General features: G+C 37.8%; 1 protein-coding gene across 2 annotated transcripts in view; it reads left to right on the top strand.

The window, feature by feature from the left end:
• The window catches only part of LOC132697070 (neuroligin-4, Y-linked-like), a 489,753-nt gene that overhangs the window by 427,050 nt on the left and 44,214 nt on the right, over positions 1-18,489 (top strand). For both annotated transcript variants that reach the window (XM_060662334.1, XM_060662335.1), the window contains 2 exons: positions 14,591-14,774; positions 14,834-15,348. In XM_060662334.1, the coding sequence (XP_060518317.1) occupies positions 14,591-14,774; positions 14,834-15,348 (699 nt within the window). The remainder of the gene's footprint in view (positions 1-14,590; positions 14,775-14,833; positions 15,349-18,489) is intronic.

The following is an 18,489-nucleotide window of genomic DNA, read 5'->3' as shown; positions in this document are numbered from 1 at the left end:
GATTGTCTTTGACTTTAATACAATGTTGCTAAATTGGAACACAATAGGAAATTTTTTTTATTTTATATACATTCTTCGATAAATTGAACAAAATGTTAGTCCTCGAAAGGCTTTAAAGGAACAGAAACAAAGCTTGAATGAAACGCCAAGTGAATATCGTTGAGTCAAAGTGATCCGAAAAAATGGAAAGAAATATTGAAATGTGTACTTTTGTTAATTTTAACTTTATCTTGGTAACTATATTTTTTTTTTACTAAAGTTGTTAAAAGAAGACAGTAGAAAATATTTTCATATATCCAAGAAGATCGCCAAGGCGATATTGGCAATTGAATTCAGTCGAAAAATTTTGATTTGATCAGGATGCAATAAAGCCGAAGCCCTAATAGTATACACATATGCATATTTGCATTACATAATGTTGCATAGACGTAATCCGCTACATAAACCGGCTTCTGTTGCTAAATCTGCAAACATATTCCAATATTTACTTCTAATTAAACGAAGTGAATTGAGTTCGAAAGGTGAAACTGGGAGATATTTTATTGGAAATATAATGTATTTAATAAAATCATTATAAAAAAATGTACAAAAGGCTCCACTTAGTTGATCGGTGAATTTATAATTAATTAGAGACGATTATAACAAATATGTTTTCCACGTTACTTATAAATTAAATCTTTTTCTACAAATATTAAACAAAATATTACCAGTAATTAAAAATAAAATTACCAGTTTGGTTTTGATGTCGAACAAGAAAAAATGCTGCAAATCATTAAGTTCCATATCTTCTTTGAAAGAGAGTAATTGCTACCTGATGTTCTATGGATTTGTTATCATTTATTACAGGTTGCAAAATATGAATAGCATTTCAGGAAATATCGGAAATTCATTTATTAATTTTAATTAAAATAACCTAAGTATGTTATAGGTTCCCACTATCATCCCTAGAAGAAATATGAAATATTTTTTACAGAATAGCGGTTTTGGATTACATGACTGACTGACATTATAAAAAATAAGTAGCAATAGAAACCCAGTCCACAATAATTGTATTTAGTTAACCATTTGTCGTGTTTATTATCAAGGTAGAAAATTGCCTTAAAGATATTTCCAATTTTTAAAGACTCCTGAATTTCAGAAAGTCATGCAAGTTTTAAATTCTAGTATCAGGTGCGATTCAGTTGCGTAAGATGAAATGATTTTTTCAAATTACTTACGTTAGCAATGACAGAACAATGATTGACGATATGTTTACAAGATACACTACTACTTTTTACAATAAAATAATTGTAGCACAAACAAAGTACAATATAAAATAAACAAGTAGATGGGTACATCTAAAACAGAGATAAAGATAAAAAACAAAAAAAAACAAACAAATAAAAATACAAACGACGCAAGAAAAGACAAAAAAATAATGAATAAATGAAAGACTATTGTCTATCGATATTTTTAATTTTAGTTGTGGTAGAATATTACCAAATCTACTAGAATTATTATTATTGTCTGCATTTCTAGGAATGTTTTCATGATTTTTGTGAATATCGGCTAGCTGTTGATACATCCAAATTCAGGACAATGGCATGATACGGATACCTCTTCAACCATGATTGACAATGATCCCGATAGCCGATTCTTGCCATAAATCGAATTGCCTGTTTCTGCAAAGTTAAAATAGCAGAAAACAACGAAACGGTATTATATATTTATTTATTTTATATATTTTACATGAATCAATTTCTCAAGCTGTCGTGAGACAAAAAACTTCAACTAAGTTTGCTTTTGACTGGAAAGCTGTTGGTACAAGTAGCTATACGATCGAATGGCATGGCGAATTTTCCTCGAATTTCTGAAAAATCTCGTGATTTGCGTTAGTAGCAATAATAAACTTCTATTTGAAAATGCATTAAAGTACGATTTGGGTGGTATACGCTATTTTCATAACAGGTTTTTGAACGTAGTCAATAGCGCCTTTCTATTTGATAAATTGCGAAATTCAAAGAGACTATGTAAATCCAAAATCAAACAGATCATTTAAAAGTTACCATGAAAATAGTGTAATCTCGGTAAGAGAAAATTACATTGGCCAAAAAAGTGTCGTCTTAATATGTACTTCGTGAATGTTTTCTTAATCCGGTTGCTGAAAAAATCTCTAACAAATCAGCAACTACTGAACAGTCGAATTTTTTGAATTTTCTGTTGACGAAATACTCGACATAATCTTATCGGTTTCAGAGAGAAATAGTTGTGGTTACAGTTTAAGTTAGTCTTTCTACTGCAATGTTATTCCCGCTATACAAAAAGGGCGATAGTAGGCTATGTATCTATGTATTGCTTTGCTATGGGTGTTTACTAAAATTTTGATTTGATAGGTTTAGTTTTTGCTTAAATTTGCTATCTGAATTTTATCTATTACTACTCCTCATCGTAACTTCATCCTCTAGTATATTGTTGAGGCTGATCAACTGATCGTCAATTGACAACCTTTTAATTGACTAGTCAAATTCGATCAAAACGTTTTAAAAACATCTGCAATTGCAGAGAGTTATCTATCTTTATTAAAAAATAATATGTATGTTATAATAAATTATTATGCTTTTGGTATGTCCAATTTACCTATAACACTCTTCAAGGAATATCCGAATACGATATTCGCGGAATCCCAATAAAGCTATCCACTCCATTTAGTCCTCAAAACGACGTCACGGCTACGTAACGCACGATATAAACAAATATAAAATTCATTGTGTTTTAAAAAATATTTTGGCCAATTGATTGGGCAAACATTTTGCCCGGTCAATTCCACAACACTAATCTAGTAGAGTTCTCCGGACAGTATACCGTTTCCACAACCTTTTATGATTTTGAATGAGTTTTTGCTGTAAAAGTGGAAGGGATCATTCTTTTCAGAACGTGTACCACAAGCCAGGGCCGTATTTAAGATGTTAGCCGACAAGAACTGTGCCTTGCGGACTGTTGTATTATAAGAGTAGGGAAATTTTCTTTGATTAAGTTGTTATATTAATTCATATTAGTGTGCTTTTTATAAATCTTCCTAAAACAAACCCTATTTGAGTTAGCTCGATTTCAAGTTGAATTTGCCCATTCCCATTCCCCATTTCCTATATGAAAAATCTAAACTGATTTGTATTTTGAAAATTCCTAGACAAAGAAGCAGTTATTGGAAGTTCTTAATACGGGAACGTTTGATAACAAGTATAAGTTGTCCGTCTTCCACCATATGTGATAAAACTGATATGGGGACAGCTGAAACCCAGTTTAAGAAGAAACAACAACAACAACGCCCAAAATTTAGTTCTCGGTAATAGAATTAATTAGAAGTGAAGTAGAAGAACTGTCTGCTTCTACCCGGAAAAAAATGTGTAGAAGAAAATGTTTACAGAAGTGCCACAGTTAATGACGGTGACGGTAGTGATTCTTTTCATGCAGAATAACTTTTTTTTGATAAACATTCTAACATTGTTTTATAGCTAAATTTACTCCTTCATTTATATTTATAATAAACATTTTAACCATGAAACTCTACACATATCCGTGTTCGTCAGCTTTCAGCATTTGTATGCGCGAAGTACCGAAGTACGATTCTGGAACGTTAATGTAGAATTGCGAATCTATTTATTGAGGGTTATAAAGAGAAACTCAAGCGAGGTCGGCCTGCGGTTAGACTTTCATAAAAATTTACCAAAGTTAATTAGCGGATTATGTCGTAAAAACGGTATATCATTTGGAGAACTCTACCAGCGTTGTTGTATCTTATCGCCTTTTGTCCATTATTCTTCTAATGGGTTTAAAATATATCGAACTCCCATAACTGACGTCTCAAATTCAGTGCAAGTTACGGCATATTTAACAACCTCAGATTGCAGCAACGTGTTGTGCAAAATTTAATACCGGATTGAAACCTAACGAAATTATGCCATGTGCTTCACCATACGGCTGGCGCGGCGCGCCGTTACAAACTCTCATTATTTAAAACTTCTATACTGGCCGATAGAGCATGCCCGCGGCGATATCGTTGCAAAGCCCGCATAACAAATTATTTTTCTATTTATTGCCCAAATGTAGCGGAAACTTTCGAAATTTATTATTTCACGTAGACAGTTTAAGCGGAAACTGTTACGGTACAGGCAACGGGAAACTTTCCGTGGGCTAAATATTTATTTGATTTAGCTGAAACGTTTTTCTTGTTTGCATTTGGGAATAAGTAACTTCTACCCTCGGGGATTAGTCTTTGATCTACTGCGTTCCCGCACTTTGCGGCGGTGTTTGTTTAAAAAGTTTGCGCCTTGTATTTATTCGACGTGGCTGGCGTCGAATTTCTCTGGTCCGTTTTCGTACAGTTCACGCACCCGAGTGTTTTGCTCTTTTCGACGAATGAGCCGTCAATTGACTAAAACCGTTTTATACTAATTGCAAAATTTAACATTTTTTACTTTTGGCGTATTGTTAAATTAACATTACATTAACCAAAGATCAGAAGCTAGCGCGTGGGACGTCAAATGTTGTGTGCTCATGTGCTCAAAGATCGTCGCCACCAAAATTTAAGAATCGCAGTAGCAAAAAGAGTGGAAATTTGTTCAAATATGACTGGACGCTACCCTATCAGGTCGACATCAAGTATAGAAAAAAAGAACCTAATAAATTACGTTGAAAAGACTACGAGAAGAATAATGCACACGTCTTACTTAAAAAAAGAAAAACATACCTTCGACATAATGTTTAACAATTGTGGAAAACTTTGAAGGAAATAAATTTTCGTTACGAAAATACAAAAAAAAACAAAACAGCTTTAAATAGAGAAATACGAAATTATCTGCCGGCGTCGACGATATTTGAGAACAGCTAGGTAGTTTCGAAAGCAATATCTATTATCTGGACGAATCTTGGATAAATGAAGAATATATCGTTGGCAAAACATGGCAAATCCACATAAATAAAAGCAACCTTGGCAAAAGGTAAAAGATTAGAAAAAATGGAGACTAGACACATGCTAAATTCTATTCCTTATAATCTCTTATAGTCAGTGGATAATACCAACTAGCAGCCAAAAAAATCAGAAAAAATACCCACGTTTCTATGATAAAAACGGAGCTACTGGAGATTGTAAATTTGAATAAACCTCTTTGCACGAAATGGCTTCAAAACGACTTATAACGGTACTTCGCCTTCCGCCATGCAACTGTGAATTAAAGAACATAGAATTAGTATAGGCGCAAGTAAAAAGGTTTGAGCAAGGCATAACAGCATTTTGAAAATAAGGGGCGTTGAAATCCCCTTATAAGAGGGAATAAAGAAATTTTTCTCTGGGACCTTTTTCATATTTTTGCTTATTTTATCTTATTTACATGATCTTAGAATAATTAAAATCCCAATTATCAGCCCATCTCTATAATTATAATCGTGTGTAGTTAATGTTATATTAATTTTTCAAATAAACTACCTGTTAAGGGTTCCAATAGGGTCGAACGGTTCACGGTTGGCTTAACCCTTTTGGGATGCGAAATGGTAAAAAAAACGAACACGATAGGCAACGACCCACTGTGAAGACTTACCGCAGGCTATCGTGTCGTCGGTTCCGGACGGGGCCCCGTTTATTGCACTCGCGCTTGAAACTCGCGGACTTGTTGGAAATGTTTATAAAAAAAACTAAATGTAACAAATAAGAAGAAACTAAACGATATTCTCTTTGCACGGTTTTGCAGCAAAAGCTCCTGTATCCCAAGCGGAGCTAACAAGTGACAATTGGTTCCATGCAATCAATTGTCTCTTTTGAAAACAAGCATGTAGGACGAAACACGGTTGGGAAGTTGGCTAGTTGGCTGGTAAAGAGTACACTTTGACCAGTGGTCTGTCGAGCAGGCCCTTTGCGGTTTTGACTTGGACTATTCGCGGCATTTTATTTGGACTACTCGACCGAGGGTCCATCTCAATGGGGGCACGTTTTCGTCTCTCAGAACCACTAACGTGCCAATCTTCGGGGGGTTATCGGGGGTGTTCCACTTCTCCCTCTGTTGTAGCGAGTGCAGATATTCTACGTGCCAGCGGCGCCAAAAGTGCTGATGCATTTGTTGCACTAGTTGCCAACGGGTGAGGCGGATAATTTTTTGGTCTGTGAGACTTTGGTCGGGTGGGGCTGTCAAGGGTTCAAGAGTAAGGAAATGGCCTGGCGTTAGAGGTAGAAGTTCGTTAGGGTCTGGGCTGACACAACACAATGTCGCGAGTTAAGAATTGCCTCGATTTGGATTAAGAGTGTCGCCAGCTCTTCGAAGGTCATAGTTTGGTTTCCCACTATCCTACGGAGGTGGGTTTTGGTGGACTTCACCCCAGATTCATGGAGACCGCCAAAGTGTGGCCCAGCTGGGGGGTTGAAATACCATTTGATGGCGAGTTGTTCCGCTGCCTGGCGGCAGTAGGAAGAGAGAAGGTTGTTAGCACCGGTCAAGTTTGTTCGCTGTAGAAGGCAGAGCACCGACCTCTTCGGCCTACGAATCTACGAAGGGCCGCTAGAAAAGCTTCGACAGATAGGTCAGATACGGCTTCTAAGTGGATCGCCTTGGTGGGGAAACAAACGAAGATACATGCGTATACTTTCTGGCTTTTAGCGCCTCTGCGCTTCGCCAAGGTAATTTGAAAAGGCCCCATGAAGTCCACACTGACGTGGGAAAAAGGTTTCAGCTGCGAGACCCTGGCCTTGGGCAGGTCGCCCATGTATGGACTGTAAGGTTTGGGGTTGGTTCTGGAACAAATGACGCAATGTGCTATCTCACCGCGGATGGCACGCTTAACGGACAATATCCGGAACTGCTGGGCTAGCAAATGTTCTAGTAGGTGAGGACCTGGGTGTCCGTGAGTTTTATGGAATTTCTCTATTATTAATGTGGTGATTCTATGATCTCGGGGTAACAATATAGGATGCTTGACTTGACGTATTCAAGGTCCGTGTGACGCAGCCTTCCCGCAACTCTGATAACGCCCAGAGTGTCTAAGAATGGGCCCAGTTTACGAAGGGGTTTGGAACAAGGTTCGTTCTTCAGAATCCTCCTCAATTCTTCAGAGAAAACCTCTTGTTGCACCACTCTAACGATGACACAAAGAGAAAAATTTAACTCTTCGAAACAGGGGGATTTGGACAAATATGAAAAGGCAGGGTCGCGCTTTCTACGATAAAACCTTAGGTAGTAGGCGATGATTCTCTGGATTTTGTCTAACGAAGAAACCCTGTTGAGTAAGACTTGTACGTCGTTTAAAGGCGGTAGGTTGGTGACAAACGCTAATCGGTTCTCTTCTGTAGGGGTATCGATTTCATCTGGATGCAAATTGTTAAAAACGGGCCACAGCTCTGAGGGACAGGATAACTAGGGTGGACCTTTGAACCACAAGGGGTGATCAAATGAATTGGTTGGGAAGCAAACTTCTGGACAAACAATTTGCAGGATTTTCAAAACCATTAATGTGGTACCAACAATCTGGTGGTATATTTTCTTGAATATTTGTAACACGATTGGCTACGAATACCTTTCTCTTGGAAGGACACAATTTTATCCAGGCAAGAGCTACTTTGGAATCGGATCAAGCAAAAATGCTATGGACTTTTATCGTTTTCAAGTTGTCGGAAACAAAACACATGAGTTTTGCTAACAAAAAGGCCGCACACAGTTCCAGACGAGGTATGGATAGCGTTTTTAGAGGGCAGACCTTGCTTTTAGCGCACAAGAGAGATACAGCAATGTCACCGTCGTCGTGAACTTGGCGGACGTATACTGCACCGCCGTAAGCTGTCGATGAAGCGTCGAAGAACCCATGCAGTTCCGTTGTAACAGCGGAGTGTTTTACAACTTAACGGGGTATGGAAATGGTAGACAACATAGGAAGTTGCGAAACGTATTGTTGCCACAGTGTAACGATGTCGCTAGAAGGTGTGTCGTCCCAAGAAATACCCTGCAACCACAGACGTTGGATCAAACACTTGGCAACCGCAATTACTGGTGCCAGGAAGCCCAAAGGATCGTAAATCAGAGCGATCTCAGACAAGATAATTCTCTTTGTACAATCACGGGACAATGGTTTAACGGAGTACGAGAAAACGTCTAATACTATGTTCCATTGCAGTCCCAATACTTTAAGGACTGTGGTGTCCTTATCTGAAAAAGAAATACTTTGTTGATGTCTCTCTGGGATGTTCGCAAGAAGCTCTTGGCAGTTGGAGGTCCATTTTCGCAGTTCGAAACCTCCACAATTTAACAACCCAATCAGTTGTCTTTAAAGTTCCAATCCCTGCTCTATGGATAGCGAAAAACCCATCAGTTCATCTACATAGGACGAGTCTAAGATACTGGAAGATGCGAGGGGGTAGTCTTTTCCGTGGTCGTTTACCAATTGGTGCAGTGTTCTGATTGCCAAGTAAGGGCTACAATTTAAACCATATGTCACGGTGCGTAAGTGGTATTCACGGATTGGTTCAAGTGGGTTGAATGTCCATAAAATTTTCTGGTATTTGATGTCTTGGTCGTTTACGATAATATTTCATAACATCTGACGAATTCAGTACTAAATACTACAGGGAAAGATCTAAAAGATATTAACACTTTCACGATGTCGTTTTGTAGTTTAGGTCCGACTAATAAAACATCGTTCAAGCTTAAACCATTGGAAGTTTTAGATGAACCGTCAAACACAACTCTAATTTTTGTGGAACCACTGTCGTCTTTCATCACACAGTGGTGCGGGAAATAATACGATGGGTAATCGGATGAACTGATGGTCATGTGACCCTGGTCGGCATAATCTTGCATGACCTCGTTATACGAGGCACGAAGGCGTGGATTTTTGTTGAGTCTTGCCTCTAACAGATTAAACCTGTGCAGCGCCTGGTTTCTAGAATCACCGAGGTTGGGGGAGGTCTCTCGAAACGAGAGCCAAACGATATACTTGCCAAAGGGATCTCTAGCATGGGTAGACGAGAAAATCTCTTCACATGTTTGTTCCTCGTCGGTGAGAGGGACTTTGGTAGGGACACATTCAATTTCCCAAGATTTTCTCAAGGTCTGGTTCAAAGAATTAACGGGAGAGTCTAAGGTAGTCAGCAAGGTAAGGGTTTTAGGACTAGGTTTATTGGTACCACCCAATAGTACCCAACCGAATATGGTGTTTACGGCCGATGGGCCGTTTTGTCCTTTCACGAAACCTGAAACGAGCATTTGGCTAAATAAGTCAACGCCGAGTAGGATGTCCACTTCACTTGGATGGCTGAAATCTGTGTCGGCTAAGTCTAAACCATCTAGGTAGGGCCACTGGGAAGGAACGTTGTTCACCTTGGTAGGAGAGAAAGTCCACAGATGTTCGTAGTAATGATAGCTTCACACTTAAATATACTATTGCTATAATACTGGGAGGAAATTTGGAGGTTGATGTTTCCATGGGGGACGTTACAAGTCATGTTATTCAAACCTTGGATTGGTGTGCTATTTGGAACAATGGGCAAATCTAATTTTTTGGCACATGACAGAGTAACAAAATTGGCTTCACTTGCGGTGTCGAATAAGGCTCGGCAGGGTACAAACTCCTTATTTGAATTCAATATCAACACTTGGGCGGTAGCAAACAAAACAGACTTGGTATCGGAACGTTCAATGTTTGTGGAGGTGCACATGGTACTTTTGGGGGTAGAGTTGCTTCGTGGGTTGGTTTTGGGAGGCTTTTTCGAGAAACAAAGTAGTGTGTTGTGGCGTCCAGAACAAAGATGGCATACGTCTTGGTGTGTACAGGATGACACCGAATGAGCCCTAAAACAATTAAAACAAAGGCGTTCCTTCTTAACGAAGGCATGGCGTTGTGGTACTTCCATCTCTAAAAACTTGTCGCGCTTAATTAGGGGGTGGAAACTTTGCTGCTTGCAACAACTACAACTATTATCGATTCGGGTGGACAAACTGTAAGGGGGTTTACCTCCTCTTTTCCCACCACTAGAACGAAAAGGGACTATTGGATCAGGAGGGTTGTCTGACAAATTACAGTTTTCCAAGGCACGACAGTTTTTTTCCAGAAACGTAAACAGGTTGGTGTTGGTTGGGATGACTATTCCGCTGTAATCTACCTCGAACTTTTGTTTGAGAGAAGGATCCACTTTCTGGAGGAGGATACTCATTTTAACAAAGTCTAGAAGGTTGAGGTCGTTGTAGTGTGAGAGGGCTTCGAAATTTTCCCGAAAAGTCGAGAGCAATTTTCTCAATCCCCGAGCGTTGTTGGCTTTAGCGGATGGTGCTGAATAAATGTTAGTCCAGTAGTTGGTAATAAGGCGCCTCTTATTATTGTATATACGCATGACGGAATCATAAGCTACCCTGTAATTTGCAGCGACAAATGGAATATTGCGGATAGATGATTGGGCGTCACCGACAAGGGCTGCGCTCAGTGCTTGAAACTTGGCAATATCACTGAGCTCGGTTCTGTCATGGATTAAACTGTTGAATAAATCGATGAAGGTGGGCCACGCTTTTAAATCCCCGTTGAAGGTTGGTACGCTTACTTTTTGAATTTCCAAACCGGTGGTATGGCCTTGTCTGATCATCGGCGATAATGAAGGATTTTGTGGGAATGTATCAAGAAGAAGATCGCGAGCAATGGATTTTACAGAATATTTTATCTCGTCAAATGAAGCTACCAGTGCTTCCTGTTCGCTTTCCTGCTGCTCGTTTAAATCTAACCTGCATACTTGACAGTGCAAATCATCAAATTGAGTAATGAGAGAGTCCAAGTCCGATAGACGCAGTTGAAAAACTTTCAAGTCTTTCGTGTCAGCTTGTGTATCTTGCGCCGTTTGCACTTTTGTGAGCGTATTCTCACAACGGGTTAGGATGGACTTCTACTGTCTAGTAAGGCCTGTGTATTCACTCATTTTTAAGTGTAAAGTAAACGCTCCTGCAAAGGTAAACAAACAAATTCGTATTTTCAAAAGGTTCGTGAATTCGACGCGGCGGCAATTTCCAATCCAAAAATGGTAAAACAAATGGTTAGGCAATAAATCCAAATGGAGGTGATTCAATTTATTCGAACGCGAAACTTGGAATACAAGACGCGAATACGTAAACAAACAAATTCGTGCTTTACGAGTGCCAAACGTGTGGTTAGGTTCAATAATCCCGTGGCCAACGAGCCAAATTTCAAATGCGATCTTGCAAGGTGCGAAGTGCGTGATACACTGAGCAAAAAACGATGTCCGGAGAGTGCAAAAAAACGGTTAGCAACAGAGATAAAAAACGTGACTGCTAGAAAACAAGGTACAAATACGTGCAAAATGGTCACAAAATCTAAATAGACTGCATTTTCCACGCGCTTTTTCAGATAATCCGGCTCGAAGGACCATAATGTTAAGGGTTCCAATAGGGTCGAACGGTTCACGGTTGGCTTAACCCTTTTGGGATGCGAAATGGTAAAAAAAGCGAACACGATAGGCAATGACCCACTGTGAAGACTTACCGCAGGCTATCGTGTCGTCGGTTCCGGACGGGGCCCCGTTTATTGCACTCGCGCTTGAAACTCGCGGACTTGCGGAATCGGCTCTGTTTCTGGCTCCGGACCATGTGGAAGTGTCTTTTTGAATCTCAATGTCAAAAATTTCCTCTTTTTCCTGTGCGATTGCGCACAAGCCGTCACAGGGGTTACGCGGGTTTGAGAAACTGGGTGAACGCGCAAACTTAAATTACCGATCCCAAAAGGTCTCTAACCCGACTTTTGAAAATAGAAACAATGGATTCTGAACACTACCTATAGTAACGCCGCTTTCACATCAGTTTCATTTACCAAATGTAATTGACAGTCTATTATACCCTTTTTAATAAAAGATTATTTAGATACATAGTGTCTCTTGGAATGTGTGGTTTCAATTTAAAGTCGTTTAGCCGATTGAAATTAAACTAAAAAATAAAGAATTAAAGAAAAAGTGGTCCCAGGTCCTAAAATATCTGACGTGTCAGTGTTTTATTGCTGTAAGGATCATAAAATATCTCTCTCTTCTAAATATTATCTTAATTAATATTTAATGTATATAGTAATCATGGAATTTCACGACAAAAGGTTTTCGTTGGTGGAGGTTTATTCATCTCTATGATAATGTCTCAAAAAAATTATCAATTGTATTATATAATGCAAAATTTTATAAATGACAGTTTAGTCACGGGTTTGTATAGGCACGAGCGTAGGGAGAGTTTAATAAACGACTATTTGAAGAGTTTATAAACCTTACGTTTTTGGGTCACCAATACACCACGAATAAATTCACTGAGAAACACCAACCTAACATAGCTGCACAATTCGGTATTTTAAAGTAGAGAGTAGAACAATTAAATTTTTGGCACTACCCGGAGTAATAAAACAATCCACCTTATCAACATCATGCCATTTTTATTTACAACATTTACATACCAAGTTTTAACATGATGTCCTGCGAGATTTATAAATAAAAATATTTTGTTTTAAATTAATTTTAACGCCATGTATTATAAGGATATGAAAAAATGAAAAATCGCCTATCAAAATTATTTCATTAGGTCGACACTTATTTTCGAGCCACCATGTATATAGCTATTTTGCCAAATTTCTAGCACCGTCACTAATTCCGTACTTAATTGCCCAAATTCGGTAATAACAAAAAGTGATTGATCTATGTGCTTTACGAAAAAAAAGAGCCAAGCAGCGGATGCGAAAACCTTTAATAATAGCTTATCTCCAAATTTAATTCAATCTTAAATTCGCTTAAAAGAAGACTCGAGCGAGTTTACTACTTTATTAAGTTTACTTTATCGTCGTGTATACTCTTTAAATTGAAAATAGACATAAATCGAAAAATACTTCTAAACTTTCTAGAGTTTATAAATTAAAAAAAACCGAAATAAAATAGTTTTACACGAAACCACGACTTTTTCGATTATCTCGGTAATAATTAAGGTAATTTTAAAGAACAAAATGGAGAAGTTTACCCTGTTAAAAGCGAATCGGACGTCGAGGTGACGGCCCTTAAGTGAATGGAGTTTGCAGAACTAGTGGATGAAATATGAATAAATATTTTGTTGCCTACGAGTTGGTGTCTGACGGTAACAGTCAAATTACTTATCCTGGTTGTTAAGCTGTTAAATAAATTCGATCGTTAAAAAACATAATTATTTTCTTTAAAAAATGTTGCACGAAGTATGAAGTTCGCACTATGGGTCGTGCAAAGTGTAACAAGGATTATTTTTTTGTGCTATCAAATTAAATTTAACGGATTCACAACAATAGCGTGAAATGTTCTGATGAAGATGAAGCTGGAATGTCAAACATTTTTTCAATAACGCCAAGTGTAAAGTATTTCTTGTATGATTGTATAGTGGAAACATTTGTTTTTTTAACAACTAACTAGCACTCACACCCAAAAAAATACAAAAAGATCTACTTAGCTACGTGCTGATAAATTGAATTTGTCACTGTTATCGCTCCGGTTTTCGTACGCCCCCGCCCTAATCCGAAAATCCCTTAAATCCGATAAGACATTTACGTAGGCCTTATATTAATCAAAATTAGCCTGGCTCACAGTCTGGACTGTAACGTTGGGTACAAAACGAAAGAAATTTCGCCACTGATAATAAAGTCGTATTTGATAATAAAATGGCACTTTCAGATATGGGATTGGGTATTTTAACTTTTCTTGAAAATAAACGGAAACCTAATCTCTTAAAGTTATTATCTTCAGTAATAAAAAAGTGTAATTCAAAGATGAAGGTTTAAATAGATTAATAATGGGAAAGTAAGTGGTCGTTCAAATCAAGGTAAACGATTTGGTCATGAGTTTGGAATATTTCAAATGCAAAATGGTGTCTCCAGTTATGAGCTGTCTCAACTTATACCACTTCTTAGTCTACCCCATAGTCAAAATACATCTACTACTTATTTAACACTGCACAGATAGGCCCCTTTATCCAACAAGTTCTGAGAAACAGTTTCGTAAATTCGCAACCCCCTACTTCTGGCTTAGCGTAGATTTCCACGTGACTTTGTGAGTGCTTCAGGCTAAATAGTAGAACAATTAATTAATTTTAATGTCACTAAAACTAGCTGACATAACCTTTGGCGAATAAACTTTCACGTATGGGTTGCTTTGCTTTTAGAGAATCAAAGACATCTCCGTAACATACAATTAGCAAAGCGTATTTTTCAGTAATCTGAAGTGACTTTGACTTTTAGAAAGAAAGTAGAGACCCCTGGAACGAAGAGGGGTGGGGGGTATAAATTTTATTTTGAAAATCGCCATCAAGTTCACGTATTCAGGTGTCTAGTGTTGTTCGCGTAAACATTTCTAAAATTTTTATTTAGAAATTTGATTTTTGAAGTAAAAACATCGAAACAGTCAATTGTTGTAAGCCACCACAACGTCCAAGTGGCAGTTAAATAAATAATAAATGATAATTAACTTACTTTCCAATTTCGTCGTGCAGACAGAGCTATGTATTTTTCAGTTAGATTTTACATTTTCAATAGATAAGTACCCTCTTCTCCTAGAAACGTGTGATAGAGAATCTCTATATCTTTATTGTTTCAGGTTGAAGACCCAGTAAATTATGCCGTAAAGTTGGCAAAAGAAGTAAACTGCACGATTCCCGATGACGTTGGAAAAGATCATGAGCAAATAGTCGACTGCCTTAGGGAGACGTCATTGGAAGAACTCCTGCAGGCTGACGTGATACCACCTGCCTATTTAAGCGCTTTCGGTCCAAGCGTCGATGGTAAGCCCTTTTAAGGCACTATCGAACATATATTGCCTACATCGCCGTCGTTTTTATAGGTGTTGTAATAAAAGCGGATTTTGCTAAAGAGCTAGTGACGTACTTCAAGCCACAAGACCTTCAAAGTTTTGTCGGTCCAGTGAACGCCAACATGAAACGGAGCGAAGCTACATTGGTACCTAGGGGAAGTAATCCCTACGATCTGCTCTTCGGAGTAGTCACAAGCGAAGCTTTGTGGAGATTTTCATCGAACGATATCCAGGCGGGTTTCGAAGGTGAACGCAGGGACAAAATTATAAGAACTTACGTGAGAAACGCGTATACGTATCATTTGAGTGAGATTTTTTTTACGGTGGTTAACGAGTATACGGATTGGGAACGAACCGTGCAGCATCCAATAAATACTCGAGACGCGTGTGTTTCGGCTCTTAGTGATGCGCAATTTGTAGCGCCGTTAGTGCAAACTGGTGACTTGTTGAGTGCAAAACCTTCGCAGCCCGGACAGGAACCTGCGGGACCGAAAACTTTCTTTTATGTGTTTGATTACCAAACTAAAGATGGGGATTATCCTCAGGTAAATGAAATAGAAATATTTTTTAAAGAAACTACTATAATACTATTTATGAATCTTCTGGATTCCTCCTGCGTAGGTTGTGAACTAATTATCTTGTTGGCTTCTTCAGAGCTTAATTGAAACTGGATCGCATTCTACTCTGTTTCTGCTTATATATTGTTTCAAGGGAGTGGAGCTAAAGGAACGAACGAACGAACGAACGAACATTGTCTCGTGTGACCGGTTCCCATATTGGTGAACGGTATAGGCCTGAGTTGCGGTTAAGATTATTTGGTTGCTTATAGATTTCTATAGATTCTCGGATTTTTCGTTGGTTTCGTTTTCGTTTATCGAATAAAATTTGGTGTTATATTTATTCAGTTATATTTCAAAGCCTGAACGCATTTCTGTAAAATCCAATCCCGAATCCTAATTCTAAAAGCAGATAAAAGAAATTATATGGTGGTAATAAACAGTAGGGAACACCAGGGACAATTTTTTTTTAATCCAGAAATTCTTGCAGACCGATCCTATCATCAACTTAAAAAAGATCCTGCGTCACATGTGGAACGCAAACTTAAATCTGTTATTAAGGCTTCTTATCTATCAGAATCCTTGAAAAAATCATGACTCTAAGATTCCTTGTCTCTACGGACTCCCTAAGATTCACAAACCAGGAGTGCCCCTCCGACCTATTGTCAGCACCATTGGTTCTCCAACATATTCTCTAGCAAAATATCTAGCTTCTATATTAAAACACTTTACGCGGGAAACTGATATATTCCTACTTATTCCCTTCATTTCATTGCACAATTAAAACTCTCAAAATTATTTGAATATTGAAACATATTCTCTTGCAACATATCTAGCTTCCTTATTAAAACCCCTGACAGTTTCGTCCTTAATTCATTTCACTTCATTGAACAATTAAAAAGCATTACATTAGATACACAAGATATTCTAGTTAGTTTCGACGTAGAATCCTTCTTTATCGAAGTTCCTATTCCTGAAACTCTCACATCATTTCAGATATATTAAAATCCGAGAATCTGGAACCAAACCATCTCACCTTAATTGAAAAACGTTTATCGGGAACATATTTTTCTTATAACGGTCAAATTTTCGAATAAACGTCGGGAACAGCTATGGGTTCTCCACTATCACCAATCATGTCGAATATATTTATGGAAGCCATTGAGAATAAAGCTCTCGACACCTTTCATCTAAAACCGAAATTATGGGAATGCTACGTCGATGATACTTTTGTTATTTGGCCTCATGGTCAAGAAACCCTAGTAGATTTTCTTAGACATTTAAACTCTTTACACCCTAACATACGTTTTACCATTGAGTTGGAAACTAATAAGACCTTCTATTCTTAGATATTCTTATCAATAGAAAATCAGACCTAACATTGCTAACATTGGGTCATAGTATGGTCTCATCACCATCCGACCCAAAAATCATCGGTTATCAACTCTTTTGTTTACAGAGCCGTAAAACTATCTCAGCCCGAGTCACTGAACCCAGAATTAAAACAACTTACCTCTGCTTTTCTCTGTAAAAATTCCCACATTTGAGATATTAAACCTTCAAACACAAAATACATTTCACAACAATCTTCCAAAGACAATGGTTTGAAAGCAACTCCACACTTGCCACTGTAGTCCTTCTTAACATTCAAAATATCACTGACCACATATATGAAAGGTTGTTAAGAAATATAACGTTAAAACCACTTGCCCAAAAATCTCTCAATATCTTCGTCCTCCAAAGACAAAATTCCGTTTGATATTACCGTATAATATCAAACTAGGCTCAAAGAGCCAAAAAGATTACGACAAGTAAAGTCATCAGTAGTTGCCGAACATAATCACGAAACCCAACATGCATGTAATCAGTTCTTCTACGAAAAATCCGAAAATCTATAGAAATCTTTCAGCAACCAAATAATCTTAACCGCGACTCAGGTCATTATCTTTCACCAATATGGCAATCAGTCATCTGAGATAATGTTCATGCGTCCCTTTAGCTCTGCCCCTTCAAACAATATATAAGCAGGTACAGAGTAGAATGCGAGCCAGCTTCATTTAAGCTCTGAACAAGCTGACAGGGTGATTGACGAAACGTCAGCAAGTTCGATTCATCAACAGCCGACGCAGGACAAATCCAGAATATTTGTAAATAATGAAATGATAATGCTCGCTAGTATTTCATTTTTTGAAACGGTAAACGAGATTCTTGTACTTAATATAAGAAAGTCATTCGTTATTAAAAATATAACGTTATAGCGAGTTGGTTTCAGCTGTCACAGCTTTTCGCTTTCAACCTTCATTTCCCTCGCCTCATGTATTGATCTATAATTTTCATTATGTCTTTTACTTCTGATATTAAGAATTTTATAACAGTGTCACTACCAACTTGACTACGTCTCGATGTTCGGCAGCTCATTCAATAATCAATCAATCAATCAATCTCACCTTATAATTCTGTCTAAGTGTGAAGTTAATTAAATCTTACTATTTCGCTTTCTTGGCCCAATTTATTTTTCAGTTCTGCTAATATTCTTTTGTCCCAACGAAATGGTATAGGTTGAATTCTACGTAGATAATTCAGTGACGTAAGTGACGCTTTCTAAGTCGATAAGATTGTTAGGCCCCCGTTTAAGCTTTTGAATTCAAATATAACACTTTTCACCTACGAAGTGCCATTGCTGTACTACTGAGGATTATAATATTTATAACTCGTCACTGATTGACATACGACTATTAGATTTTTCCCCTGTTGCCAAATATACCAATTTAACGGCGTTTAATTATAACTGAAAAAGATGAAAAACTCAAATGGGTAGAAAACTTTAACTTAAAATCTCATATTTTTTAGTAACCACTTAACTCTCCACTGAAGAAAAACAAGGAAACAAGTTTAGTAGTGAAAAGTAGCCCAAAGCGTCTTACCAATTGTTAGAAGAGATACCAATATCGAATACGAACTTTCGGTGGATTTTCGAACAGACTAATCTCAATGAGATAGGAAATGCAAAATTGCACGCCAACTGACCGGTCCAAGTTGACAAATAAGGGTTAACTAAATTGTTACAATAAAACATACTGTGTTATATATGGTTGAACTAGAACGAAACAAATCCTACTAATCAAGAAA

The sequence above is a fragment of the Cylas formicarius genome, unplaced genomic scaffold (assembly GCF_029955315.1).
Source record: "Cylas formicarius isolate icCylForm1 unplaced genomic scaffold, icCylForm1.1 PGA_scaffold_1__22_contigs__length_36826433, whole genome shotgun sequence".
NCBI classification, from domain to species: domain Eukaryota; kingdom Metazoa; phylum Arthropoda; class Insecta; order Coleoptera; family Brentidae; genus Cylas; species Cylas formicarius.
This window is presented reverse-complemented; position numbering and strand designations above follow the sequence as displayed.